General features: G+C 38.6%; 1 protein-coding gene across 1 annotated transcript; it reads left to right on the top strand.

Annotated features, from left to right (window-relative positions):
* The first annotated feature begins 498 nt into the window (after nt 1-498).
* Nucleotides 499-25443, top strand: DNAJC15 (DnaJ heat shock protein family (Hsp40) member C15). Its single transcript, XM_066176221.1, has 6 exons — nt 499-635; nt 7119-7170; nt 8533-8606; nt 15265-15341; nt 17204-17274; nt 20350-25443. Exons 1-6 carry the CDS (start codon nt 534-536, stop codon nt 20418-20420), a joined length of 447 nt encoding a protein of 148 aa, XP_066032318.1. The 5' UTR covers nt 499-533; the 3' UTR covers nt 20421-25443.
* The last annotated feature ends 1895 nt before the right edge of the window (nt 25444-27338 follow it).

The following is a 27338-nucleotide window of genomic DNA, read 5'->3' as shown; positions in this document are numbered from 1 at the left end:
CTGGGCATTTTACTTATTGTGGTACGGGCCGAAAGGCGAGGGACAACTTCTGCACAGGGAGAAATCCCATGAGGAGCACTTCCAGAAGGGTGAACTACGATCCAAAGTGGCAGCATCTGCAGGGAATCAAAGTATAAACACATTGAAACATGTGCAGACATCAAGCGAGGTGCAAGCGTGTAAATCTTAAAATGCATTTGTAGCGTTTTTGGTTTTTTTTTTCCCAGATTAATTACGCTTAATCCTTTCCTCGACATATGTCCCCCGCACCTTTCTAAAATCCTGTGTCCTGAAGATGGGCACGAATAATTTCCCTGTGGCCTGAATGCTTTCCCCCCTCCTGATCCTATTTGTTAATGCATTGATTAACCCCAATGTCTACATTGATTATCCCTTATCGCTCCGTTTCCCGCTTCTCCCGGGTTGCGGCGCGCCTGCCTTGGCCACGCGGGAGGAGGCGACTTTGCGCTCCGTCTTCCCGCGCTGTTTGTCCCTCCGGCCGACCCGTAGTATTCGGTTCTCTTCGTTCAATCATGGAGGGCGCTGCGGCCTCCGCCGAGGGCCTGCGCTACGCCGAGTACACCCGGACCCCTACGGGCGCCGGCAAGGGCCAAGCCGAGCTGGACCGGGGGCTGGTGAGCGCATGGCGGGACCCCCACCTCCGGGCCCGTGGGGCCGCCCCTGCCCCCTTCTCACCCCGGGCCTTCACGCGTGTGAAGGGTGACCCGTGTGAGCGGGGCGGGGGCCGGGGCTGCGGGGACAGGCGTTCTCCGCTCCCCCCCGGGCTGGGCAGGGCGGCTGGGGGGCACAGCGCCCTTGGGCGCTGCAGCGGGGACAGCGGGCGTGGCGTCCCCCCCCGTGAGGGGAAGGGCGCGCCCAAGGTTCCTGCGTGCTCCAGGGGACGACGGAAGGCAGAGGGTCCGCAATCAGAAAGTGTTATTAGTGCTTTACATGGTTGGCGTGGAAGTGTTGGCTCTGACCTACCGTGTAAGCACAAGGCAGCGGGTTTTGGATAAAAGGGTAGGGTAAAAGGGAAGAGAGAAAAGAAGATGTGAATTAAAAAAAAAAAAAAGAATAGAAAAAGAGAGGAAAAGTGAGAGAAAAAGAGAGAAACTAAATGGGATCACCAGTCCTGGGTGCAGCCTCAGTCCAGCTGATGAAATGTCCTGGGCGTGCCTGGGGATACTTTTTTATGGATAGGTTTTCCCTGCCAAAGAAGACAGGTTTTTCACTCTCTCCGCAGTTCTGGAAACGGGCTGGAGGGCTTGGGGAGTCTTTGGTGGTCTTGATTCCCCCCCCTCCCCCCCGCAGTGCGTGCCCATTTCCTGGCCTCATCCCTGCACTGTGCTGGGCTGTGTTTACCTCCAGGAGCCAGAACAAGGAAAAGCGCTGCCTTGCCTCTGCGTGGCCCCTTTCTCCAGCCACATCGTGTTCTTTCCCATGGCGTGTTGATACCAACGATCCTTGGTTATTACCAGCAATTCCTGTCTCTCACTGCCAACAGGCCTTGGTTGGCTCCACAGCCAGTTTGGAACATACACATTACCCCCTTATCTTCTGGGGTTCCACAGCTGGGTACATGGGATCGCTTCAGCCCCGGCATTCACAAACAAGGCTAAAAATTTTGTCCCTGCCATGAAAAGGTGATACCTGACACGTTTTCACCCACTGTACAATGTTACTACCACAGGCAGGTTTGAGAGTTGAAGGTTTTGTAGAGCTCTGTTTCAGAAGAGTAATTCTCATCTGGTGCTTTGTAATGTGGGAAAGGCTGGGTGGAGGCAGAGTGTCTCCAGCTTCCTATGCTGTGTTGTGCTCTGGAGGAAAGGATGCTGGGACTTTATTCCATTTCTTCATTCCTGTACTTCAGCTAGTTCAGGGAACAGTGAGTTCCAATTGGAAAAGGGAATTGGGAAAAACACACAGCTTAAAGCCCCAGATGGTAAAGTTTTCACATTTTTTAAATGGCTTAAAAGTCTTACTTGCCTGACCTAATTGCATGTGTGAAGTTGTCTCTACAATATTTCTACCTTTTTTCAAACACAGTTTGAAAAATCACAGTTCTCTAAGTTATTTATTCATTGTTACTACAGTCTAGGACTTTTTCTTTTTTTTCCCCCTACAGAAGTGTCTTCCTGTGTATTTAACAGCAAGTGTGTAACCTTAAGAAGCTGGCTCTGAAATTCGTTATTGTTATGGCCATCCTCCCTGCAGAATGCTAGCAGGGAGTTCCTAGAATTTTGTTGAGTCTTTGGGCCTTCTTACCCATCTGGGATAAAAGTTGCATTTGGAGTTAGCATGGCTTGCTTTGTTGTTGTGAGTATTGTCACATTCTTGCTGGGGTGTGGAGACTGACGTGGGTCTTTAGAGGACCTAAATCTGCATGTCTACAGTTTTCTACTGAAATTTATTCTTTAGCCCAGAGTATTAGTTGATAGTCACTTGCTCATGATCACATTTACTCTTGTGGTTGTTTTACAAAGCCATTTGGAGCAATGGAAGAGCAGCAGTGGTAGCATGAGGAGTCTATGCTCAAAGATCACCCATAGAAGCCTTTGTTAATGAATATGTACTCAAGAAGATTGATTTGAATACTTTGTGGTAATTGTTCTATTACTGAACTTTGCTCTGGTTCAATGTCCTATGAAGAATCTTCTGGAACTGTAGTCATAAAATATAAAAACCTTTATATAAAACCCAAAAAGTCTGCTGTAAATAAAAGGACACAAAATGACGTGAGAATTGTGTCAGTATGGAGAACAGCATCTATCAGCAATTACTTTTAATTCACTGTTGGAAAACAAATTATGTTTTATAGGAAGGTTAAGACTAGAGGGAAAACACTGGATTGTGAAATCAAATCGGTTGCATAGAGTTTATAATACAATCCCACTTAAACATTGTTCTGCTTTCATGTAGTGTTAGTAAGGTGGCTTTCTCTAGAGCAGTATTCCAATAAACTATAGCTACTCTTCTGAGGAATAGAAGCCTCATTCTATCTTCCATACCAAACAATCATTTATATTTCAAGTCAAGAATTTTTATTTAAGGGAATATCTATTTTCAAAAATATTTCTGTACACTCAGTTAATATGCTTGTGTATCCTACTTCTTAGAAGTGTACAGAACTAAAAGAACCCCACAACAAACAAACAAACAAACAAACCAAACTGTAAAAGTTTTTAGTTAATTTATACTTGTGTATTTATTTGAATATAGGTACACGCTTCCTGTTTTGCTGGTCCACAATTAAACATGGATTAATTGCAAAATGCCATTCAACCCGTGAAAGCAAATAATTATTTTCTCTATGCCTTTTATTCTGTTCTGCTCACTGTAGGTTTCTGAGGCAAAAGACTGTAGGGCTCCTGCTGTGTGTGTGAACCTTAGTAGTGAGGAGAGCAAAATATTTTTCATTGCACTGTGAAGGGTGTTGCACTGGTTGTGGTAGGAGAGCCAGTATAAAATCCAAATCCTATGCAGGCAGTTAAGTTTTAACATTTGGAAAGCATTAGCATTTGCAGCCTGTTGTCAGATGTAGGAATCTTGTGCTGAAGTTTTAAAATGATGCATTTGAAATTCTCCTTTTGTTTAAAAATTTAACTTGTTCTACTTCATAGGATAAGCTCTAATGCTAAGAACCATATATGTAATTTTATTTTTTGAATGCGTTTAAATTAGAAGGGCACCATGGATTGGGGATTTGCGAAAAAAATAATATCCTCCCCTTTTCTTCTGCTAAAAAATTAAGGCTACTGGAGAATTAAATATTAAAGGAATAGGCAGAAAATCTCTGTTTTCTAACATACTGTGTATTTATTTATATGCTTTATGCTCTTTTGTTTGCCAAATGCGTAGGTAAATCAAGTCTTGCAGTTGCCTTTCTAATGCTTGTGTTTTCTTATACTCATTTCTGGAAAGGATTAAGAAAATTCAGGTTTTACAGATTTAGCATAACTTTTTCATTCGTTTCCTTTAACAGGGTTTGTTATTGAAAACTGAATTATGTAGTAAAATTAAAATAGTGAGATCAGCAGAATAGCATGGGGTTGATGATTAACCTTTGGGAGCTGATTCATTGAATAAAGAAGGGGACAGATGTTAGTCTTTAATACTTTATTTCTTTATTTTTCCCTCTTGGATCTTAACATAATGATTTCATTTAAAATCCGCATCTTAGAAGTTTCTTAACAGCATTTTTGGAGGGGGTGGGGGAAGGTCAATTCTGTCATAATTGAAAGTCAGTGCGTATGTATTTATTTATTTATCCCTTATGAAATGCAGTTTCAAGCAATAGGAGACAAAAATGATCATGGTGGTAGTTGTATTAGCATGCTGTAAATGAACTGCTGCCTTCCAGAGGGAGAGCGAGTTGCTTTCATTTAATATTGACGTGAAAGGAGTGCATTTAATTCAAGCTTTGGACTTTACATTTCAAAGCACCAGGCTAACCTTGACTGATTTTTCTAAATATTCAACTGAATTGAGTGGGCATGGAAAAGGAAACTGAGTCAAGTTGGACTTAAAAAACTTACTGGTTAGTACTTGAAATTGCCACTGCTTTTATGAGAGTCTGTGTCAAGAAAAAGCCAAACCTGCAATCTCACACTGATCCAAATTCTGTTTTTATCATGGGTATAGTTAGGATACATTCACACCATAAGAAACATTCAGGATGCTTTGATGTGTCAAGTTACCACTTCTTTGCTAATATGTGGCAAGTGACTCTTCTCTAACCTGCTCATAATGCGAATAAGGTGAGTTACCATGAACCAGTATTTCTCAGATTTTCTGGTGCCTGTACCTCACTTAATGTGTGGACAGTCTTTCGTTCTTCTCTGGCTTGAGCTTTGTACCACTTTCACCTAGTTCTCTGTCTTGTCTTCATTTTCCCCTTGATCCTGCATCCTGCTCCTGTTCATGGGCTTCTGCCATGGTTTGTTCTTACCTGCTGAATTCCCAGCAGCAGTTGCTTTCCACTAACTTGCTGGTGCTTTCCACTGAGGTTGGACTAATGCATTCCAGTGGACATGGCCAACTCTGTCAGAGGCCTTCAGGGATCTCTGCACTGTGCTCCCAGATTAGTGTGTAAAAACACTTAAGCTATTTCTGCACTGAACTGACAGGATCCTGGTATTATTTATTAGTCTGGTCTCTGTGCTTGGTCTTGCCTGTGATGAGGTGCCTGCTGCTAATGCCTTGTTGCAACCTGCATGTCTTGTAAACTGCTGACTTAAACCACCTTTTTGGTGGCAAAACAAGTATAACTTAATTTGGACAATCACAGGCTAATTTTTTTTTTTTTTTTTTGCCAACATGATCTATTTCACACATTGTTGAGCTCTTAATTGACTGTAACCACTTAGTAAAAAACTCTTGCTGTCAGTCTGAATAAGTCAAGGAAACTCTTGAATATTAATTCATGGTACAAACCACAGGACAGAATAATATAGAATTCCTATAAGGTTATGATATTTCCAGAAAGGTGGCTGGTTGTGGTTTGTGTATAAGTGGAGGAATTTTTTTTGAATGTTTGAATATTGAGACCCTGAGAAAACTGATTTGTGGGAAGAAATGGAAAGAGTTTTAGTTTAGTGAGGAGATAAACTGTATGCTTCACAATTTTACATCATCTACCATTTAAGATAACATGCTTAAACTTTTTCATGGGGAAAAGATGAGAGGAAATTTTGTGAAAATGAAAAAAACAACAGACATAAAGCCACTACATTATTTTTACGTTCAGAAATGAATGTTAATATTGAGACTGAAGACTGCTCTGAAGTGGGAGGGTTAGATTACTAAAACGTAATGTACAGGCAAATTTCTAAGGCAAGAATTCCCCCTCAGGTAGATGGGAGGTAGGTACTTAGTTAAAATCTGCGGCATCCAGATGCTAAATCCAGAGGAATACAGCTGCTTCTCAGTGACCTCAGAGGAGGCTGTGACTTATTCTGTCCTGAGCTCAGTGCTACAGGCAGCAGCCACAGCCACTCACCTTCAGAGCCAAAGCTGGAGGAGCCACTGGCCGTGAGGGCAGCACCTGCATCATGTACAGCCACCTGTTCGCTGGGCAAGTTGCCAACCCGTGATCTTGGCCCTACTAAGCCAGCTCTAGGAAGGCTTTGAAAACAGTATTTCCAAACTCTTCCCCTGCTCCCACAGTCTAGAAATGAGGTTGGGTGCAATCAAAAAGAGAGTATTTCAGCCCCAGAAATCTTAGTGGCAAAGGCAACTTGGCTCCAGATCCAGTCGTTAGGGCATTCACATTGAAGTTGGAGCTTTAAGTCTTTCTGTCAGAATTGCTTGTATAAAACGTATAAACCAGTTACGGGATAATTGTGGAAGTAAGTCATATATGGAAGGGACGGTCTGGTGACAAAAGCATTTTCACTGTCATTATGTTTTGAATTCAAGATAAACCTAATCTGATTTCTCAGGTTTCCTGGGGGAAAATTCAAGGCTTTATTGAACTGTCATATGATAAGACAGGTGATACTGCAGATGACTGTTTCCTTTGTTTGAAAGATTACATGGAGGCTTTTCAGAAGTGTAGAGCTTGTTACACCTTCCCGAATTCTGTAAACATGTGAGAAGTCAGTCCTTTCTTCAAGGTTTACTTCATACCTTTCATCGGCTTGGTGATCAACACAGGGATACTTCTTTTCCTTCTTGAAATGCCCGACTTTTTCATGCACTGTGTAGGAAAATACACAGAACTGATATGGGAGTTTTGAGTTGGTTCTTCATGTTTTTGTAATAAATGGATACTTTGTTATGTACTGTGATGAATTAGTCTGCAAGTAATTTTTAGTAATCCTGTATAGCTGTGTGCCTTGTGTTTTTATCAATGCATACTATGAGTTGATTTCAGTGTGTGTTCACTGATTTGCTAGTGGGTAGTTGAAGTTAAACCTGATGTGTTGGCATGGGTTAGTGGGACTGAACTATTAAATCTAATGTAGCCTGCGGAATACAGGACTTCCTTTCATCACTTTTGTAAGTTGTAAATGAAATGTCCACATCAGACAGCAGAAATACTCATTGTTAAAGTAAAAGGTGTGTATATATCAAATTAGAATCCATGTGTTATTCTGATTCCTGTTTCTCTCCTTTAGGCCAGGACTATGATAGCACTTGGACTTGGCATTGCAACTGTTGCATTTGCAGGTAAGGTAAATTACCAGCTGAACTCTCTCTTGTGAATTGTTGTTTCTGAAAAGGTTAATGAAGTTTTTGTGAATATAAATAATGGAAAGTGGAAAGGTTGCTTGAGAGTACTATGGAAATTTGTGTCCACCTATTGTTCCTATCCCTTCAAAGTCATAAATTCCAAAATTCTTTTTGAAAAATGCTCCATTTGCTTTTCGTCTGCAAAATGAAAGGTGAGAATTTTATTTACTTAATAACATATTGCAATTTGGAGGCCCTTCAGTACAGAAGAGTGCAACAAGATGCTGTGATGTGAAGGTGGTGCTCAACAAATTGAAATAGAGGAAAAATAAAAGGTTTTAGTGACTATAATGATGTATCATACTAACTGTTTCCATACTACATTGTTTGTTACCTGAACTCTTTGCGTCTGGACTGTTTGTTACTCTGAAAAGTAGGTTCTGGTTTGAACACAGGGCATGAGTTTGACACAAAATACTGGTTAAAAGAAAGCATTGAGAAGAGAATGAGGTAATTGTCCATCACGGTATTTCAACAGAGATTCTCTAATGTGGTTTTAACTTCTCTGTTAACATAGGTACACGCTTAGATCACTAAAACTCATGGACACGTTATGTGTTTTAAGAATAAATGCAAGATGCTATTTGAATGAAGCAGAGGCACATTTTATAAATAGTTTTTCCATTTGTGTGTAATAGTAAGTTACATTGCTAAAGAATACTTAAAACAATAACTGGAGAGAGAGGATTTACGTGGAAAATCCTCCAGTGACATGGTATAAATCTTGATTCTGGTGTTGATAAACCTGCTTTGTACTTCTGGGAACACAGCCTTACAGGAATCTCTCTAGTCTTTCCTAGCTATAGACATTCAGTGGTAGTGGGGAGTTGAATAGCTCTGAATCCCAGAAGATCATCTTTTGTAATGGAATTAAAAATGCAGTGTTTACAAGGTGTGTAATTAAGCATACAGCAGCACAGGAAGAAATGTGTAGTACATGGATTTCTTGTTTTGAAGACATAACCTTTGAACAGTATTTAATAAATAATGTATACCCAAACCTAATGTTTCAAACTCCCCTTTTTTCTTAAAGTTCACAAGGCAGATATCTTCATTTATCATACTGAAATGTATTTAAATCTATTTATTTAGTGAGTAAACACAATGGGTCTTCGCAGTCCCTGACTAGGTTTTGAGATGCTGTATACAAAAGTGCTTCTCCCTCTCCCAGTAGTTTGGTTTTTTTTTTTAAACAAAAATTCTTTCTGCTGTAAGCTGATGAACATAAATTGGAGGTTGGCTGTGGGGTTTTTTTTTTGCATTTTAGTAAATGTTTCATTTAACCTCCATCTTTTTCAGGTCGTTACGCTTTCCGTGTTTGGAAACCATTGGAACAGACAATTACAGAGGCGGCAAAGAGGATTTCAACTTCCGTAAGTTTAGATAATTATTTTATGCTAAATTTATGAGTTTGTATTTCAAGTATTCAGAAAGGAGACATTTTATGTTAAATACAGTTAAGTGCCCGGTAGATAATTTTTTTCCCAGGACAGGGCTGCTCTCTGCTGTGTAAGTTCTGGCATGTTGTTTGCTATATTTTAAATCCCCATGGATGAAGCTGTATCAAAAGGTGTTTATGAGTTTGATAAACAGTTGCAGTTTTTTCTGCTGATGTTCCTTGTTTTGGAACCCCTTACTAGTAAGTGTAAAGATAAATTGTTCAAGTACGCAGTGAGAAAGTCACAAATTCCTAAATATTGCAAAGTGATGACATGCAGTTTCATTTCCAGCAGCTAAAAGTGAAAGAATTTAGTCTTTTAGATACAGTGTTAAAAATCAAGAAGACAAATTGGTGAACTTCTAGGATGGGTTGCCATGGAGATGGGAGAGCTTGTCTGCTGGTTAAGATAGGAGTTGTCTTTTTTTTCTTCCCCAGCTAATTTCAACTTTTAACCAGATTTCTGTTCTCTGGTTTTGTCCTACTTGTTAAAAAATACAATAATGAGGTAAAAAATCAAGAAGTAGAGTGTTGTGTGGGATGCATATGCAGGGAATATTTGAGAGCATTTACTTACTGCTTCAGTGGCTGTGTTTTTCTCTGGTAAACAAATACACGTGTTCTATTCCTGTTTGATTGAAGTAATTCCCAATGAGATAGATGTCTGCTTGTGGCAGTGTGTTCCTTCAGAGTTCATAGTCTCTGTATGCTTAACCATGCTATTCCCTTCATGATGCTGATGGGTGAGCATGTTCAGGGGGTAGTTGTTGCAGATTATTATTTCCTGAAAAATATCCTAAAGGTAGGTTTTTTTAAAAACATGGTATTAGCATTGTACCTACTAATTTAGGCCAGTTGCAACACAGAGTCTATCTAGACAGATACTGCGGTCGAAATTCATTTGCCATCTGTGCTTGGTGTTCCTGTGCTGAAGGTGCAAGCTTGATCAAGGCAAGGTCCCTGGGGAGGAGATTCAACTGTCCTCTTGGGGCTGATCCACATTTGTTTTTGCTTGCCTTGTGTTTCAGCCAGAAACAGTGCTCCTGGAAAACTTTTTTTTCTCTCTGTCCCTCTTACTGCGTTGCTGTTGTGAGACCAATGTCAATTTTTTTTTCTATTTAAAAAAAATAAATTTTGAGATATTCCCGTGTCGCCTGCCGAAACAACAGAGGGGACTTTAGGTACTGTGAATTAAATTGCTTTCACATGATACAGGTACAGGCTGACTTGCAGGCTTACTAGATGTAGCTAGCAGTACATGTGGCTTCAGAGTATGGAGTGCTTCAGTCTTCACCCTCCCTCCCTCCCTAGCAGTTTTACTCCAGCAATTCTTTTTCTATCCATTTGTAGATACAGGCTAGAGAATCTAAATTCAGACACATTCACATAAGAAAGCAGGCAGTGACTTTTTAACACATTGAAATGTGACATGCTGTGCATGGAGAGGTGTCTGTTCCTAGGAAACTGCACCCCTCAATACTGACTGAGCCAAGCTCATTACCGACCTATCTCATTTTTACCACAGTGACTTTGAGTCCTGCAGAATTCATGAACAACCATAAAGAGCAAACGAGGAGATTCTGCATTCTAAGTGTTCCTAATCCCTGGAGCAGTGTCCTCTGTCTGCCTTCATATCCTGCCTTTCTGCCCAGAATTGTGTGTTGATTTCCAGTAGGGTATCTCTCCTGCTATTCTATTGTTGAACTTGAAAATACAAGTTTTCAGTGGAAGATGAGATCTACTGGAGACAGTAAAAACTCTCCTCTTGTTTGCCATTTACTCTGTATATTTGCTAATGTTATATTTCTGAGGGGATAGTGATAATATTTTTCTTCTACAACCATGGTCCAAATTAAAGATCCTTGTATAATTCTTAGCCAAGATTTTTACTACTGTACAGTGACTACTTTCTTGGTTTGGATTTTTAACTATTTTTTTCTTCTCCCCTTAACAATGAGTTGTTTTCTTTGAAACAAAAGAGAAAAGACTAAATATAAAGTCTATAAGCAGTATGTAAGTGCTTATTCTCTAAACTGCTTATTTTAGTAGATTTACATGACTTTGTGGAATTTGAAGCTGCTGAGTATAATTTGTGAATTAGCACTTTTATCACGTTTCTTGACAGCTTATTGCCCTTTACACTGTACTGACAAAGGTTATCAAGCAGCTGGTACTTCTGCCTGTACTTACTGGAAAAAGCATCTCATGACCTTTTTGTGTCTGGCCTCAGTGTTACTTAGCTGGGTTTCTATGGTGTTTGAAGGCACCTGACTTGGTCACTATAATTTTCAGTGCTTATTCTAGCTTTCTAGTGTGAAACCTTGTCCCTCATGGCCTCCTTTTTTTTTTTGAGGGTCTGTGAACAACTGCCTATTTAAAAGCTATCTGCCTCCCTCTGTAAGGCCCCACTCTTCCTCCTCCATTTACAATGCGTCCCCTTCTCCATTTGCAGTAGAAATCACAGTTGATGTTGGTCCCTCCCAATCACACAAGGTAATACAGATGCTATTTATTCTTTTGATCTGCTCACTAATAAATGACTTGGGAAAGGTCAAGGTGAGCAATTATTAAGTGATCATTTAGGATGCTGCTTGCTGTATCTTGAGTATTTTACACTTCCTGTTTACTTACATAAATAAGTAACATGTACAGTCAACAACTGCACTCATCTTTTAGTCAGAAATAGTAAGCAGATGCAAATAAAAGCTTTATTCTCAATTTTTACCTATCATTTAAGACAGTTGCTTCATATTTAAGAATATATATTTGTAAATACTGCTGTAATTTAGTCTCAAAGTTTTCTAACATCTTTCTTTCACTGGAGAAAGACCTTAGAGGAAACATTGTCATTTCCACTCTGTGACAAGTCATAATGCTTGCTCCCACAGAAATGTTGTTTTTTTAGCTTGGGAGTAGTTTTGTCACTGGTGTCACAAATGCCAGTGACACTGTTCTGTTTCTGTGTGTAGTGATAAGAGTCTGTTGCCACTAGAAGGTGCATAGCTCTAAGTAGTCATCTGGCTTTTCTTCCTCAGAATTAATGCCATTAATTATGCTATTAATATTTCCTTAAAGTATGAAATAAAGAAGCAAGTATTTCAGTAGCATTTATTACTGATTGATTTATTACTAATTGATTGTGGAATCAATTATATTGAGGATTGAAAGACAGACAGATAGAAGATATTGAAGACAGAAACAGCAATTCTAGGCCAAATGAATTGTCCAAATACTCAAATCCCACAATCATGAAACTCTGTGTTCCATAAGAAAATTATGTCTTCTGTAGGACATCATTAGGTTTTCTCACTGTATTTCCCTTATTGGATCTGATTCTGCTCAGACTCATAGAGTTCTGAATTGAGAGGTAAGGGTAGCAACCATCTCTCCTGTCTTTAATTGAAAATAAAGTTTCCAGATAACAATGCAGCCCATTTTATAAGATTTCTTTTCTAACTAAAGTTAAGGAAGTTAAAGTTGATATTAGCAAAATTTTATATTATATCACAGCTTCTAAATAGTTTGTGGTTGTAGTTTGTTTTTTGTGTTTGTTTTTATGTTTCTCCAATGTTTGTTACCTTTTTGGTGGAGGACTGTATTGGTCCTGGAACAGCAATATATAGTTTCCAGAAAAATTCACTAATCCCTGTAATACAGTCTTATGTATGGTCTCAGTTTTGGTGTTTTCAGTCTCTTAACTGGCATGGAAACAGTGATTATGCTTTCCCTGTGCTATGAAAGAAAAAGTATCTTGAAGATGTCATGGTCCCTATGCATTAGATTTTCTTATCTGGTTGCTTTTGTGAAGATTTGCAAGACTGAATAGACGTTTGCAAAGCAAGTGCAGCCGTTTTCTGTCCCTCCCTGTGCCCAAACCTATTAATAGTTTGTTCAGAAAGGAGGACTTACATAAATTGCTGAACAGTAATAATGTGCAAGGAAATTAAGGAAATTAAACGATACCTCCTCCCCTTCCCCCAAATAGTACAACGGAATGAAGAGCTCATTGCAATGATTTTTCCAGTACAAAATTTTCTTTGCAATTGCAGGAGCTAATAAATAATCAAGTGTCTAGAACTGCCTGTTCATCAAGGAGTTCTCATAACAGAAAAATATCTTTCCAACCATTACTTAGAATTTACAACTTGGAAAAAAAAATATTTTAGTTTGAGTAGCATGCAAAAGTGTTTTCATTAGGGAACTAGAAATTTGCCTACATATTGCCTAAAATGAAGTCTCAGTGTTTCTTCCTCTTTTTTCTAATCAACAGGAAAAAAAAAATGCTTTTATATGTAATTTCCTTTTCCTTTAAATTCTGCTTAGGATGGAGATCTTAATTTAAGGATTGATTATTGTTGTGACATCCTTCACTTATGAGAAGAAAATATTTTTACTTGGAGACCAATTCAACAAACTGTTTTTGTTTGTGTGTGAAAGGACACAGGCAACAGATTTTCTTTTTTCATTTCTCTTGGAGGTGAACTGAGGCTTCCTAAGGTTAGAACAGTATCAAGGATGTAGGCTTTATAAACACGAAAAAGTATTTCTGAATGTAAGCCTGCAGCCATCCCTCCCTAGTCTCTCATTTTCAATAGTGTTTTAGATGAAATCTACCAAGAACAGAGACAAACTGTGTTAAAGAAAATTCAAATGTTGCTCTTCTCTACATTAATAGCAAAGGAGTGTTCTCTGCATTAGAGTTGCGTGGCGGAGTTGAAGGGCAGAGAAGAATTCAGGAAGCCATGTGCAGCTAGACTGTTTTGGGAGCAAATGTTTCTGGAAAAACTCTCAGAGAACATTAAAGTGTGCTTTTCTCTTTTGCCTGTAGTAATTGTTGGGCATTGTTGCAAATTTCTGTGCAGTTCTGCTCTTCAAGGGTGTTACCTGTTGGCTGTTAAATTATTGATATCAGTTCCCTTCTGAGAACCAGGGAAGAGCTGTGTGTTCCCTTAGTGTTGCCCCCTCTAACCTGTCATGTCCATGTGCACTTTTGCAGACCTGGTTTTTGTTGCCCTGTAGCTCCAGAAGTGGTTCCTCCAGAGATTCTTATTGTTGTCACGGCAGGTCCACAGTTCCTTCAGCTTTGATACCTGTAGTGTTAAAGTAGTGGTTACTTTATTCATGGTTTGGGCTGGGAAGAAGGAAGATAAAATTAGTCTTGGAGCATAACAGCACACTAAAAAAATCCCTTCTGTGGTTGCATGTGACTTCATTGGGGCAATAGGTGAAGTATTTCTGAACCATGCTTTTGGGTGAGTATCTCTGCTAAGCTTAAACGCTTTGCTTAGATATCATAGACCTTTAAATGCTATATAATGGTTTTGAAGTTATATAAGAGAGTTTGTGTAGACATAAGGCAAAATTCTCACTGAATATGAATGGCTATATTTAGTGAGTGTTTTTTCAAAGGCCAGGCACATTTTACTTGGGGGTAAGGGGAATACTTAAAAATAGTCTCAGCTCTTGGGCCAGACTTCCCTTTGATAGCAACAAAAGAAGCTTATTTTCCCCCAGCTGATAGGTTTTGCATTGAGGAAAAGATTTCAGTCTTGTTGAGTGATTTCTGTGTGCCAGTTCCCCAAGGCTTGGAGCTACATCTGCTGCCTCTGGGACTTACAGAAACATTCAATTTGCGATCACTGCTAACTATCAGTGGGATTCTGTATGGTTTTTTTCATAATTTAAAATAGATATATGGACAAATACACTTTCAACCCATTCTCTGTGACAATTGCTGTAATGATTTGCACTCATCCCCATCTCCTTTTTGATGTTCTTCTCCCGGTGTTTTTTCTTCCCTTCTTCAAACAGTGGATAAAGTTTCATATGACAATGAATTAAAATTAACTCCAGATCCTGCATCTAATAGTTGTCAGTCATTGGTTCTGAAGGAAGGATGTAAAGGCTTAGGATTTCCCCATGTACTTCACTATTTTCCACTGTTCTCATTAGCTTCCTGAAATAGAGGTTGTGGCTTTATGCTAAGCCGTCTTTTTTTTTTTTTTTCCTGTTTTCTTTTTGTTTATTTTCAGGGTTCCTTAGACAAACACATGATACACTTTTTTAAGTAACATTCCTTCACATGGAAATCTATTCTTATCTCTATTGAGGTTTTTTACCTACTTTCTTTGTAGAAATACCTGGAGTGATTGTCCATAAAATCCATGGATGCCAAAGTATTGTCACTTTTGGCATTTTCCATTGTGATGGTACCAGTGCTGTTCTCAACAATTATCCTGCTTTCCCTTCCATGCACTCTCCAACACATGCACTGTACCATCCTATGCTAGTATGTACTTTGATTCTGGACTGTTTTGCCTGGAGGCAGGATTTTAATGGTTGTAGCTATTAATATCTCTTATTAACAGTAGAAGATTGTGAAAACACAGGTAGTTATTTTTAAGTTGGTTTTTCTATGTGTTATCACTCAGGAGAAGTCCTTTCATATTATCTGCTTTCCAGTTATTCTATGCTTTCGAAATAAATTATAGATGAATGTAATGCTCTGAATGAGGTCATATAACTACAGTTTAGATCCTGGCACCTTGTGCATGAACTAATTATTGCTTTTTTTTTCCCTTTCTTCTTTTTAGAGTCTTTCATCATACTATAAAGGAGGATTTGAACAGAAAATGAGTAGGCGAGAAGCAAGTCTTATTTTAGGTGTAAGGTAGGTGTGTTGCATCAATATGTTTTTTTACTTTAGCAAGTATTGAATGAAGCAGATGCATGTTGCAAGAATATGGAATACACTTGCCAAAACTGTAACTCTTTTTGTAAAAGACTTCTAATGGCTTATAAATTATTCTAATACTCTGCCTAAACTAAACAGAAAAGAAAAAAATGTTCATAAAACTTGTGACTTTTGTTTGGATTGAAGGCATGGTAACTGCAGTGGAGAATTGTTCTTGCTGTGCCCCTGGGTCCCTTTCAGCAGAGCCACTCCCCAGCCAGGCATTTCCCAGTCTCTAGCATTGCAAGGGAGACTTCGTCCCAAGTACCAGGGTCTGCACCCATCCTTGTGGAATTTTGTTAAGGATTCCAGCCAGCCCCTTCTAGCAACCTCTCGAGGTGCCTCTGAATGTCAGCCCTGCCCTACAGCATATCAGCTGTTCCCACCACAGTGATAGACCTCTTGGCCAGTTGGTGATGTCAGAAGGCAGCATGACGTTGGTGTGACTCAGATTGCGAGTCGAGGAAAATGTGATTCTGACATTTTTTCCTAGTGATAAAGAATCTTTAGAGCCCATTGTGGGATAAGCAATATCTCATAAACTGAGCAAGTTTGAAGTAAACCCCTCTTTTCACAGTTGCTTCTCTAAGCAGACCTAGGTGATCTTCTGTAATATGCAACTACCACTTTTTGCCAGTTATGGGGGAAAAGTGGAATTGGCCATCTGAGGTTCTAAATGTGGTATAACAGCTTTCCTTTTTAGTATTAAAAACAGCTTTACAAATCAAAATATAGGTGATTGTTATTATTAGTTGTGTGATAAATCATTTCGGTTTTGTATTTATATAATCCAAGACCTCTCGCCCTGTTTGTTTCTTACTTTCTAGGTTACTTTCTGTTCAGTTGAAGTGTTCTTTTCTTATGCATCTGTGAACTATTTTTGCAACATACCCTAATTTCACTGTGACAGAATAATAATTAGAGAGGTTGTTTACCTCGGGAATTTAGTTGGGCTGATACCTTGCATTCAAGCTGTATCTACAGAAAGATTAATTAATTGAATCATCACTGATTAAGAAGTCACCTGAAGTGGAAAACACTGATTCATTTCTGCATACTAACAAATTATAAAAAACTGAACCGTTCAAACTGTCCTTTTGCATACAAGAGCCTTACTGTATTGGCATACTGCATCCATAAGTGGTTATTTGTTTAGCAAGGTACATATTCTGTATTTAATTTAGGCCAAATACATATTTTATGTATGTCATTGAAGTAAACAACATAATGTAGGTAGCACCTGTAAATCAACATGTCCCTGAATGTAACAGGCTAAAACAGCTTTGCAAAAATAACACATGCAGGCATTTTTTTTCAGGCTCTGGCAGAAAGAAAACATATTTATAGCTGCAGTAAAAATATTTACAATAGAACAAAATGTGATAATATTAAATATTTGTTGTTTTGTCACTGGTCATAAAAATATTTATTTTCTTGGAAGAAAATTTGTGTTTCCTGCATTTAATGCTAGAATAACCAGCCAGATGTACCCTAGAACTGTGGGGACTACCCTATTTTTCCCCCTTCAAAATTTTTATTTTAAATGAGTGGATGTATTGCATTTTACAAAAACCTGAAAGATATTTGTATGTGTCAAATACACAGGCTTTTAAAAAATGTCATTCTCTTTGCCTTAAATGCCTTTGTTGTTGTTGCCTCCTCAGAGATGCAGTTTTATGTTTTGTCCACAAGATGGTGAAAATCGCAAGTTTTAATTATTTTTGAAGCCAGTTCAAACTGTTAATTTTTAGCCTGAGTGCTCTGGCATTTCTTGTAAGCACTTCAATTTGTTTTTGCAGTCCATCTGCTGGCAAGGACAAAATCAGAACAGCGCATAGGAAGATCATGATTTTGAATCATCCTGATAAAGGTAAATAATTATTACTTTCCTTAAGTAGGGCTGGAAAGGAAGAGGCTTAAATGAGATCCTTTAAGTTTTCTGTCTGTGTAAATAACCACATCAAGTGCAAACGTTTGTTGTTTATTTATTGACTTGGAGTCTTCTCTCAGATAAACTGAGCTTTATGAACCTGTTTTACTCATTTTTCTTTGAAGTTGTTTTCTGTATTTGTGCTGCTTCAGTTAAAACTGTGAGCGTGGGGATCAGTTTTCCACACTTCGCAAAAACTTCTTGAAAAATAAGGAAAAATAAGCTATAAAAATTTTACATTAAACTAAAATTCCTGTTTCGAACTGTTATGGACCAGTTGCATGCATGAAAGTAACTTTCTGTGGGGAAATGTTTTGCAGTTACTAAGTACATCATTGATGAATTTTAGACTTTATGAAATTCGCTTGGAAAGAATGTAAAGCTGGGCACTGTTTGCTTTACTGGCTGGATTTTTAATGTAAATTTATCTTAGAGAAAGGCTATTATTATAACTTTAACTACACTACAGCTGGTTGAGAAAGAAAGTCCATATGTTCATTACTGTTTCTACTTTAAAATAACAGATGGTGAAGAGTTGCACTGTATTTCAGAAGTCAAAAGGGGAAATCAGAGGGTTTCTTTATCTTTTTGACAGAATTACAGGCTCACTACCAGCAGCCCATTTTAAGAAAATGAAAAAGTAAGTGTGTCCACTGGCCACAGGAAGTGTTTAGCTGGTGCTTTTCTCTCTTCACGCCTCAGTTTAGTTTTAAGGCTGTCATGCTTGTTTGATTTCAAACTTTCATTTTTTACTTTTTTTGTAATGTATAAGCTGCACAGACCTAGAAAGCAACTTCTCTTCTTTATTTCTAATATATTACAGTGGTCAAAAGTCTCTTAACCACTAGAATCCCAATTAGGTGAAGTTTTATTAACAATGAACTTCTAAGTTGTAGCAGTATGTGGACACGTGAGCCAGAGAGAATTGTGAATCCACTTGTGGATATTGAGTAGATCTGAAGAGACGGTTCATGTTAGGAAAATCCTAATGACCCTAACAAAGATTTTAATGCTGCACTCTTAAGAGTTTTAATGCCCCTGCAGCTGGGCACAGTGTAAGTTTGGGTGGATGTAGTGAGCCCTCCTGTGTGATGGTGAGACACAGAGCATTTTCTCAGTGGAGCACCAGTTGAAGGGATTTGTGCCTCTCAATGCCCCTGAAGCTCTTCTGGCATAGCTGTAGCAACAACCTTGTGTAATATCTTCAGCTACATAGCGAGGGCCTGGAGTAATTGTGAACATGTGGCATCACAGAGAGGCCTGTTTGCTTGTGTATAGATCACTTATGGCTGTGGGTAGCACAGATGTTCATTTAAAATAATATTCAGTGGTATAATGTAATTTTAAAATAATATTTTACCACCTGGAGTTGATAGAAGAAAGAGCAGTAATTGCAGATTTTAAGTTACATGCGTTCTGAGATCCAAACTGTTGGAGAGAGAAATATTAGAAATAAATAAGAAATATATAGAAATCTGCATAATAACATCCCCAGAGAGTACTACTAAAATGGTTGCTTATTAAGCTCTACAGTTCAGTTTTAAAGTGTTTTTATATTGACACATTGTATGTTAAGTTACCAGTTACAAATTTTATGAAAGAACATTTCCTCACAGAAAAAAAAGGAAGAGAGAAACCTTTTGGACTTGTCTTAATTATAAACAAACACTTAGGCAATCATGAGATTGAATTTCCTCTCATTGGAGGGCTACAAAATTAATACGGCACTTAAGGATGTAAATGTAGTGAAAACACTTCCAAGAGATTTGAATTTACTTTAAGATCCTGTATTCTAGACATGTGGAAAATCAATGCACATTTTAAAATTACTTGAAATACATTGTTTATTGCAGGTTTTAGTCTTTACTGTTTGTTTGATCCTCTTATCTACTCTGTGAAAGAAGCAGTAGCCAATGTAGTAGTCCTATTCCTTGCTAAAAAGCTACTTAAAAGAAAAAAAATAATTCTTTTTTCAATAGCCAATTCATTACACATCCCTTGCCCTGCCTCACTTTCTTCCAGTGTGGCTTACCTATTAGAACTACAACACTCAAACAAGACCAAACCATGGAAAATAACTTCATTGTTTTTCCTGTTTTTTTACTACACCATGAAATGACTTTGTACTGATTTGGACTCCTGCAACAATGTCCGAAAGAAGTCTTTAAGCAAGCCTCACCATTTTATTTGTATGTGTCTACAACTAGCTCTGCATGTTTCTTTTATCATTGTCTTTTCTGATTAATAGAATGAATGAAATGGTGAATGAAAAAAATAAAGTTGAACAAATGCCTTGAAAAAGGCTATGCAGTGCTCAGTACTGCTGGAATCACATTTTCACATAAAAATATAGGTGTATTATAGTAAGTGGTAAGTGACTGATAACACCTTGCAGTGTTGTTTCTGGTGACTGTGGGCAGATGGTTGGCACTCAAGGGGAGAGTGAAAAAAACCCAAACACAAAAAAAACTGCTGAACTGTAATTAGATTGTTAGATGGAGTGTAGAGCAATGAAGTGTTCAGCACTAGAAGTTAGAAGGCATACTAGAAGTTTAATGTAATGGTTTCTGACTGGTAACTCTGGGCATCTCACACAGGAGATGCTTGCATAATAATTCTCTGTCAAAGTTATTTTAAAATTTTACCTCTCAGTTTTTAGGATCAGTAGAAGTAATAATTGTTAGGTTCTAATGAATGTACAGGACAGCTGACCTTGCATACATTTGCAGTAGCATCCCACTGCAGATCTAAATCACAGAATGTAAGGTGATTTCAGCTTTCAGTCTTCTCTCTGAGGCAAGTTGTTCTGTGTTATTCTGCAGTGATTTCAGTTTTGATTACATGTCTTATGTTTCCTTATCAATTAGTTGACTTCTTATCAATGTCATTTGTATCAAAAGGGTCTGTGTAGGACAGGGCTAATAAAAGTGAGTAATAAAGAGATGCTGCAAGTGAGGTCATTTGGTACTTAATACTAATGTGTAAACAGTATTCCTTTCCCCTTTCTCTTCTCAGGTGGATCACCTTACTTAGCAACAAAAATAAATGAAGCAAAAGACTTGCTGGAATCCAGTGCCAAAAACTGAAACCTGAAGCCTTGGGTCATAGGAGATTCAGCAGATACATTGTGCAATAACTTTCATGTCTGCTTGCTCTGCACAGTTTCTTAACATTGATTGTTCATATTTATTCTCATAATTAAATCTTAAGATTATTTAAAAGCAAACTGAAATCTTCTACAGTTATGTAAAGTTCTGTACAGTTGTGCCCTGGCAATGAGCAGGGTGTTGGAATGATGATCCTTATGGGTTCCTTCCAACTCAAGATGTTCTATGATTCTGTCCCACTTTTAGTGTATTCTTACTAAATTATAATCACTTACAAGCTTTGAAAAAGTTCTTTTAATGTGGTTTTTCCTGAAGTATTTTTTTTTTCCTTTTGTTAAATTTTGGATCTTTTAAAATAAAAATTTAAAAACAGTCTTTAGTATAGGGTTGTTTCTTCATTAGTAAAGAAACAGCCCTATCTTTAGGGTTACCGTAAAATCTGTGACTGTGCATTAAGTCACATGAAATATGACAGACTCCGTTACCAAGTTTTCAGCATCACCTTGTGCTTGAATCTGTTCATTTGTGAGGTGGTAGGGTTTGTTCATGGGTGCAGTTTGAGAGCTGCCACTCAGGACAAAATGACTGATGGGACTACAGACTGCAGCTTCCATTAGGTGTGTTTATGGGGCTTGGAGCAATGAAGGAGGATTCGTGGGTTTGGTTGCTTCTTTTACATATTAAAGGATCTCTGAAATCATCAAGTAATTATTTAGACATACTTTTACTTCAAGTCAAAGAGTATGTTTAATCTCTAGCTGTTGGGGTAAACATGGGGTTTTCTGCAAGGGTTTTCATGGCGGTGGGATTGAAGAAGGTAGGTCCATATGGCATGGTTTAGATGGATTTTCCAGGCTGCTGCCTGTCTAGGTTAGCCCAGTCCTGTGAGCCTGGTGTAGGACTGATACAGCAGGGAACAAACAGGAGAGTATCTGCTTTGCATATGGCTCCAGGAGCACTTCCTGGGTCAGTTCTCCAGTAATGCTCACATTTCTGCATTATGCTTCATATTCCAGAGCATACATACCTCCCTCCTTATGTAGCATCCTAGCGATCTAGTGCTGGCTTTGGGGAATCCTGAAGTCATGGATCTCAGATTTCAGAGGGAACAAGTTTTAATTGACAGCGCAGGGTAGGTGCCATTTGGGGCACTTGGCTGCTGCAGATTACTGCCAGCAGGTTGTCTGCAGTTCAATTACATCTCCTAAGCATAGACAGTCTAGTGCCTTCAGTGCAAGACTGAAAAACTGCTAGTGTCCATTCAAACTCTATCATGAGAGGTACAACAAACAGCTTCCTGAAGTGCTACAAATACAAAATTTAGATAGTCCATTTTCTAGGTTATTTAGCCAGAAGTAAATGACTAAGAGCAGTTAATATGAGGTTGGATGCTTTAATTATTTATTCACCAGAACATGCATTTGTAGTTCATCCAGTGATGGATGTTCAGTTTATGTGGATTTTTCCTTGAAGAAAAAATACAGATTATTTTTTATTGAGTTCCTCACACTTTGTCACAATTCCTTTACTTTCATTAAAGGGAAATGAAAAATTTTAAGTTAAAAAGAAAAAGAAAATAAAAATTCTAAGTACTTTAGAGACTTTATTACAGTTAGAGTGGCAAGACATATGGCACAATTTCACTGGATAAAGCAAAAAAGACCGCCAGGAGAAACCTGCCTGAGAATAGCAAACGCTATACAAGTACTACAGTTGCGTCATATAACTAGTGCTCTAATACATGAAACTTGAATTAAAATAGTTTATTCCTATGCAGTAACTTTAATTGGTTCTTGTTAAAGGAGTAGCCATCAATTAATGCATATTTAGGGTTAGTCATTCTTTTCACTGGTATATCAGTCTGTATTGGCAAAAAAAAAAAGAAAAATAGAACCATGAGTTTTAGTTTTGGGAGGAGACAAGTGAAATGGTGATGTTCCTAATTTTCTGAAGTGGAATCTGTAAGTGATATGAATCATTGTGCAAAATCAAAAATTATGTGAATGGTAGGTGGTAAAAACATTATGCTTAATGATTTTGAATTGACTAGCTGTTGTTTTCATGTAGCTGCCTTTTTTTCCTCAGTAAAATGAGTTGCGGAGACCTGTTCTAAAGTATCAGGTAAAACAAATGCATTAAAGATGGCTTCTTGCTCTGTTCTTAAAAATGAACTTCCCATGTCTTTTTAAGAAGTAGAGGTGTTTGGTTTTTTTCTGTGAGATTTTGTTGTTGATAATTTTCTTCCTGATATAATTATTTATATCTGATTATTTTGGACACTTTTTTCTGCCTTTCAGTTATGAGATTTTCCTTAAGAAAAAGAAATAATACTGAGTTTTAGTTCTGCTGTCTTCATTTTTTTTCAGAGCAGACTATTGACTAGTTATCAAATTTGATAAATTAACAGATTAAAAAATTCAGCAGATTAACTGGCTCATCTTATCTCTGGAAAATGCTGGAAAACAAATGAAGCTAATGAGGAGCAGTTGTGAAAGCATCACACGTGCAATAGCATCTTTTTTTCTTGTCTGTTTACTTGCACAGCCTGCTTTACCTACTAAGTGATGTTTATAAGGATGAATATAGGACAGGGAAAGGCAAATCATGGAAGTGCTGCTCGATTTGTTGTTGCTGATAGTCAACATGGCAGGCTGAGGATTGTCTTTGGAGACTGCCTTGAAAAACAGCACCTGGATTGATGCTCAACTGGGCTAGGAAGAACAGGATGCTACTATTTTTAAAAACATAGCCTGGTAATTTAATCTTAAAAATATTCAGCCTCTTGAGACTATTTTCTTTACTTGTCAGATGGGTAAGTGTTTTTTGTGTAAGAAAAGAGCATAGAGGTTGATTTATTCTGGTGCAATTTCTGTCCATCTGTAGTATAAGCAGACTCGTTTTTCATGTGTTGCTTTAATGTTCAGAAAATGTTCATCTGTAACTTCTTAGCTTGGGAATTCCCAGGTGTTTTTCTACTTGGATGATAACCAGTCCCACATATCCTCTACAGCTTCAGAAGTCGGGCAGGACTGAATGCATTTATATAGAATTTCTGTGAGTGATTTCCAGTATATTTAATGAAGCGAGGCTTTCTCATCTGCCTGGTTTTTGCTCTTAGTCCGTGGGAGTTTTACCTAATACTTCATTCTTTACCCTTCATACTGCAGAGTTAGGGATAGGTCTACAAAGACACCCAATGAAATCTGGTTATCTCCCCATGCATGAGTGCCACTTGAAAAAACTTCTGGCTTAGGATGGGACTGGGATAAAATTGAGACACATTTCACAAAACCTTTGCATGATCTTCTAGGTAGTTTTAAAGGTAAAAATTTACTATCTGTGTGCTTGGATTTTTGCGTCTGTATAGGTGTAAAATTACTTTCTTTGTGCAAGGTCTTTGCTCTTTTCAACACTTTTCTCATCCTTAAACCAACAGATTGGGTGTCTGGTGTCCTCAGTTCCCTAAAAAAAGCCTGATCTGCTTTCAGTGGTTGTAGGGTGCCTCATCAGCCGGGGTGTGAAAATCGCAATATCTGACCTGCTACTTAGGTGAGACTGGTGATGAAGCTGGGCTGAGGAGGTGACAGCACTTGCTCTGCTTCCTGCTGCAGCTCTGCTGTGCTGCAAAATGTAAGGCTCATAAAGCCTGTGAGATTCCTGGGCCTGAGTACTGAGCTCAGGTCAGCTTCAAACTGTGAAACAACGTCTAAACAACTTAAGGAAATTCACCAGCTGGGGTATTACTGACTTCTTAGGAGACTCACTTCCCATAGGTTGATCTTTAGGGTTTTTTCTTTAATTCAGACTCCTCTGTGACCTTCTGTATGCTAGTCTGACTTTGGCAAGCAGCATGATAGACTGGCACTAAATGGCCAGCTAAACTTTCCAGAATTTTTATTTGAATTATGACAAAACGAATGTTTTCCTTGGGTCATGAGCAGCAGGTTTTTGTGTGTAGATTGCAAAGCCATATTAATGATTTTGGATCATCACCAGCACAATCTAGGAACTTTTGAACTTTGTCATTTCTGCAATTGCTCTCAAGCAACAGGTTGTAGATACATGCATGTGTAAGCATGCACGTGTTTATACACATACACAGTTTTTCTGGATCCTGTGTGGAATTTTGCATCTGTACTGGGGCACACTTTTAAAGAATAGTTTTCTTGGCCTTTTTTTATTTTTATTTTTATTTTTTTTTTGTTGTTGTTGTTTTGTTTAGTAAATTTTCCAAATCAGATCAAGACAGCAAAAATAATTTCAAAGTAAATTAGAGGTCTTAATTTAATTGTGTGCATAAATAAGAGGCCAATTTAAAAAAAAAAAAAACACACACCAACCAAATGTCTACATTTTTTGTGTTTCATTGAGTTTATTCTCAGTGTTGCTCTCGTATAGATACATACAGTGTAGTTACAAGTCTTTTAAAGAAATAGTGTTCTTCGGTCATCATACTGTATTGTGTCAGCGAACACAAGATCCTTGTACCGAACTTTTTTTTTAAATGAGGCAAAAATAAAAATTGACAGCTTTTTGGGATGTTGCCCAAATAAAATTTTCTGTTGGCAAATGATTAAAATTTAAACTACATTTAAAATGTGCTTTTGTATTTTACTCTGGGGTCACTGAGTAGGAGGGAGAGAATTCTAAATCATTTGATGTCTTACTGGTTGTTAATGGCCAATGAACCATGGATACTTGTGAATACTTGAATTGTCAGCCTAGTTAGCAATACACCTACTTCCTTTATTATTAGGAAATCACAAAACTATACTTAGAATGAGAAATATAATTTTGACAATGGTAACATCATCAGATTAACATTCTTAAGATTTTTCAAGAGGTAGTTATGGAACACAGAGTAATTGCTCTACAGCTTCATGTGACATTAAAACAGCTCTACTGTGCTATTGCAATTTCCTTATTTATATACTATCTTATACAAGGAGAGGTTAATTAGCTGGATTTTTCTTTTTATATAGCAAATATTGCATCTAATAAACTCTAGTTTTAAATAGTGGCAAAGTTATGCAAAATTACTATATAAGTATTACATAAAGCATGGTTCTGAGTGCAGTGATTTCTCCTGACTGCTGGATTTGTTCTGGGCAACTTGGGTGTTCCTTATATCTGGCAGATGAGTGAACAGTCTATAGTGCAAAGAATAGTAGACGTCCTAAACATTCCAGTGACTATAATTTGACCAATACAATGTTAGGAAGAAATTCTTCACTATGGGGTTAGTGAGGCACTTAGACAAGTTGTTGAGTGTAGTTGTGGATGCCCCATCCCTGGAAGTGTTAAAGGCCAGGCTGGATTGGGGTCTGAGCAACCTGGTCTAGTGGAAGGTGTCCCTGCCCATGGCAGGGGGGTTGGACTAGAGGATCTTTAATGTCCCTTTCAACCCAAACCATTCTGTGATTCTGTAATATAATGAAAAAAGCATAAACAAAATTCTAGTGAAGAACTCAATAGATAAGAAGTTGTTGGCATGACTGGAGCAGATGGAAGTGGATAAGGGCTTACTCTGTGGAATGGCTGGTTTGTCCTGGGTCTTTCCTGTTCAACAAACTTATCAGTGACCTGGAGGTTGAGACTCAGCTCTTTCTCATCAAGTTTACCAATGATGCCAAATGATGTGAGCCACTCTATACACTGGAGGGAAGAGCTGATATTCAGGGTGACTTGGAGAGGCTGCAGGAACAGGGTGGCAGGAAGCCTTGATGAAATTCCACAAGGATGGGTGCAGAGCCAGGTGCCCGAGAAGAAAGTTCCCCTTAAAGTTCTAGGAACCGGGAATGCCGGGCTGGGGAGCAGTTGTGCTGAAGGGGGCCTGGGGCACAGCAAGAACAAGAACTGGTGGCATGTCCTGGCAGCAGAGAGGGACAGCAGGCTCTCAGCTGTGTTAACAGGAGCTTGGTCACCAGATCAGCAGAAACAGCTCTTCCCAGCCAACCACACTCTGCTGGGCATCCAGGCTGGAGACCTCTGAACAGGATAGACATTGGTCAACCACAGCAGGTCCAGCAAAGTCCACCCTAGTGTTTGGGGGCTGGAGCACTGTGAGGTGGGGCTGAGGGAGTAGGCCTTGTTCACCCTGAAGAAAAAATGTACTACTGGGGGACCTCAGAGCAGCCCTTCAGCATCATGAGGTCATAAAGAACATGCATCCATACTCTCCACAGTCATGCATGGTGGGAGGTTGAGAAAAAAGGGGCACAAGTTGAAAAAGGAGATGGAGGTTGGACATAAATAATACTGTTTACCCCAGCAGCGCAACAGATTGCCCAGGGAGGTTGTGCATTCTACTTCCTTAGGAGTTTTTCAAGATCCACTGTTCTGACCCTGCATCTGGCCTTGCTTTGTGCAGCAAGTAAGCCCAAGGACCTCCTGACATCCCTTCCAACCTGAATTGTCCTATGCAACAAGATCCAATGGGGAGGACAGATGGCAGAGCTGTAATAACGAAGGACTCACATTCCAGGAAGTATCCTGCAGTAGTTCTATGCATGGCTTTTGTCTGCTTGCTTTTTATAAAGTCTAAAGTATATCTGAACTTAGAATCATATTTTCAATAGTATTGAGAGCTGCACAATACAAAATATAAGTATTTTAATACCACTGTGTTGGTATTTTGGAGACAATGCTTCAGGGTACTTTGGGTGCAGTCTTGCTGCTATTGATCCAGTCAATCCTTTGTTCTTAATACTAGGTGGTGGGAAGCCTTAGAGTCTCCACTAGGCCAAGAACAAAGATGTTCTGCCTTGTAAAACTGCCAGTGGCAATAACAGACAGAAATACCTCCCGAAATCATCAGCATCTAGTTACTGTGTTCAACAATGGGCCAGCCTGTAATTGTTGAGTGCTTCCGGCACTGGCGTCGGTGGGAATTTCTGT

This window comes from Chamaea fasciata, unplaced genomic scaffold (genome assembly GCF_029207755.1).
Source record: "Chamaea fasciata isolate MVZ Bird 193981 ecotype frontalis unplaced genomic scaffold, bChaFas1.0.hap1 SCAF_2, whole genome shotgun sequence".
NCBI classification, from domain to species: Eukaryota; Metazoa; Chordata; class Aves; order Passeriformes; family Sylviidae; genus Chamaea; species Chamaea fasciata.
The sequence above is the reverse complement of the archived record's forward strand: the minus strand, read 5'-3'. Positions and strand labels throughout refer to the sequence as shown.

What these genes read in the sequence shown, in the direction of transcription:
- DNAJC15 (XM_066176221.1), top strand. Translation starts at nt 534, where the DNA reads ATGGAGGGCGCTGCGGCCTCCGCCGAGGGCCTGCGCTACGCCGAGTAC. An exon ending in CCGAGCTGGACCGGGGGCTG is followed by an intron (nt 636 to 7,118) that starts GTGAGCGCATGG and finishes TCTCTCCTTTAG; the next exon opens with GCCAGGACTATGATAGCACT. An exon ending in TGCAACTGTTGCATTTGCAG is followed by an intron (nt 7,171 to 8,532) that starts GTAAGGTAAATT and finishes CATCTTTTTCAG; the next exon opens with GTCGTTACGCTTTCCGTGTT.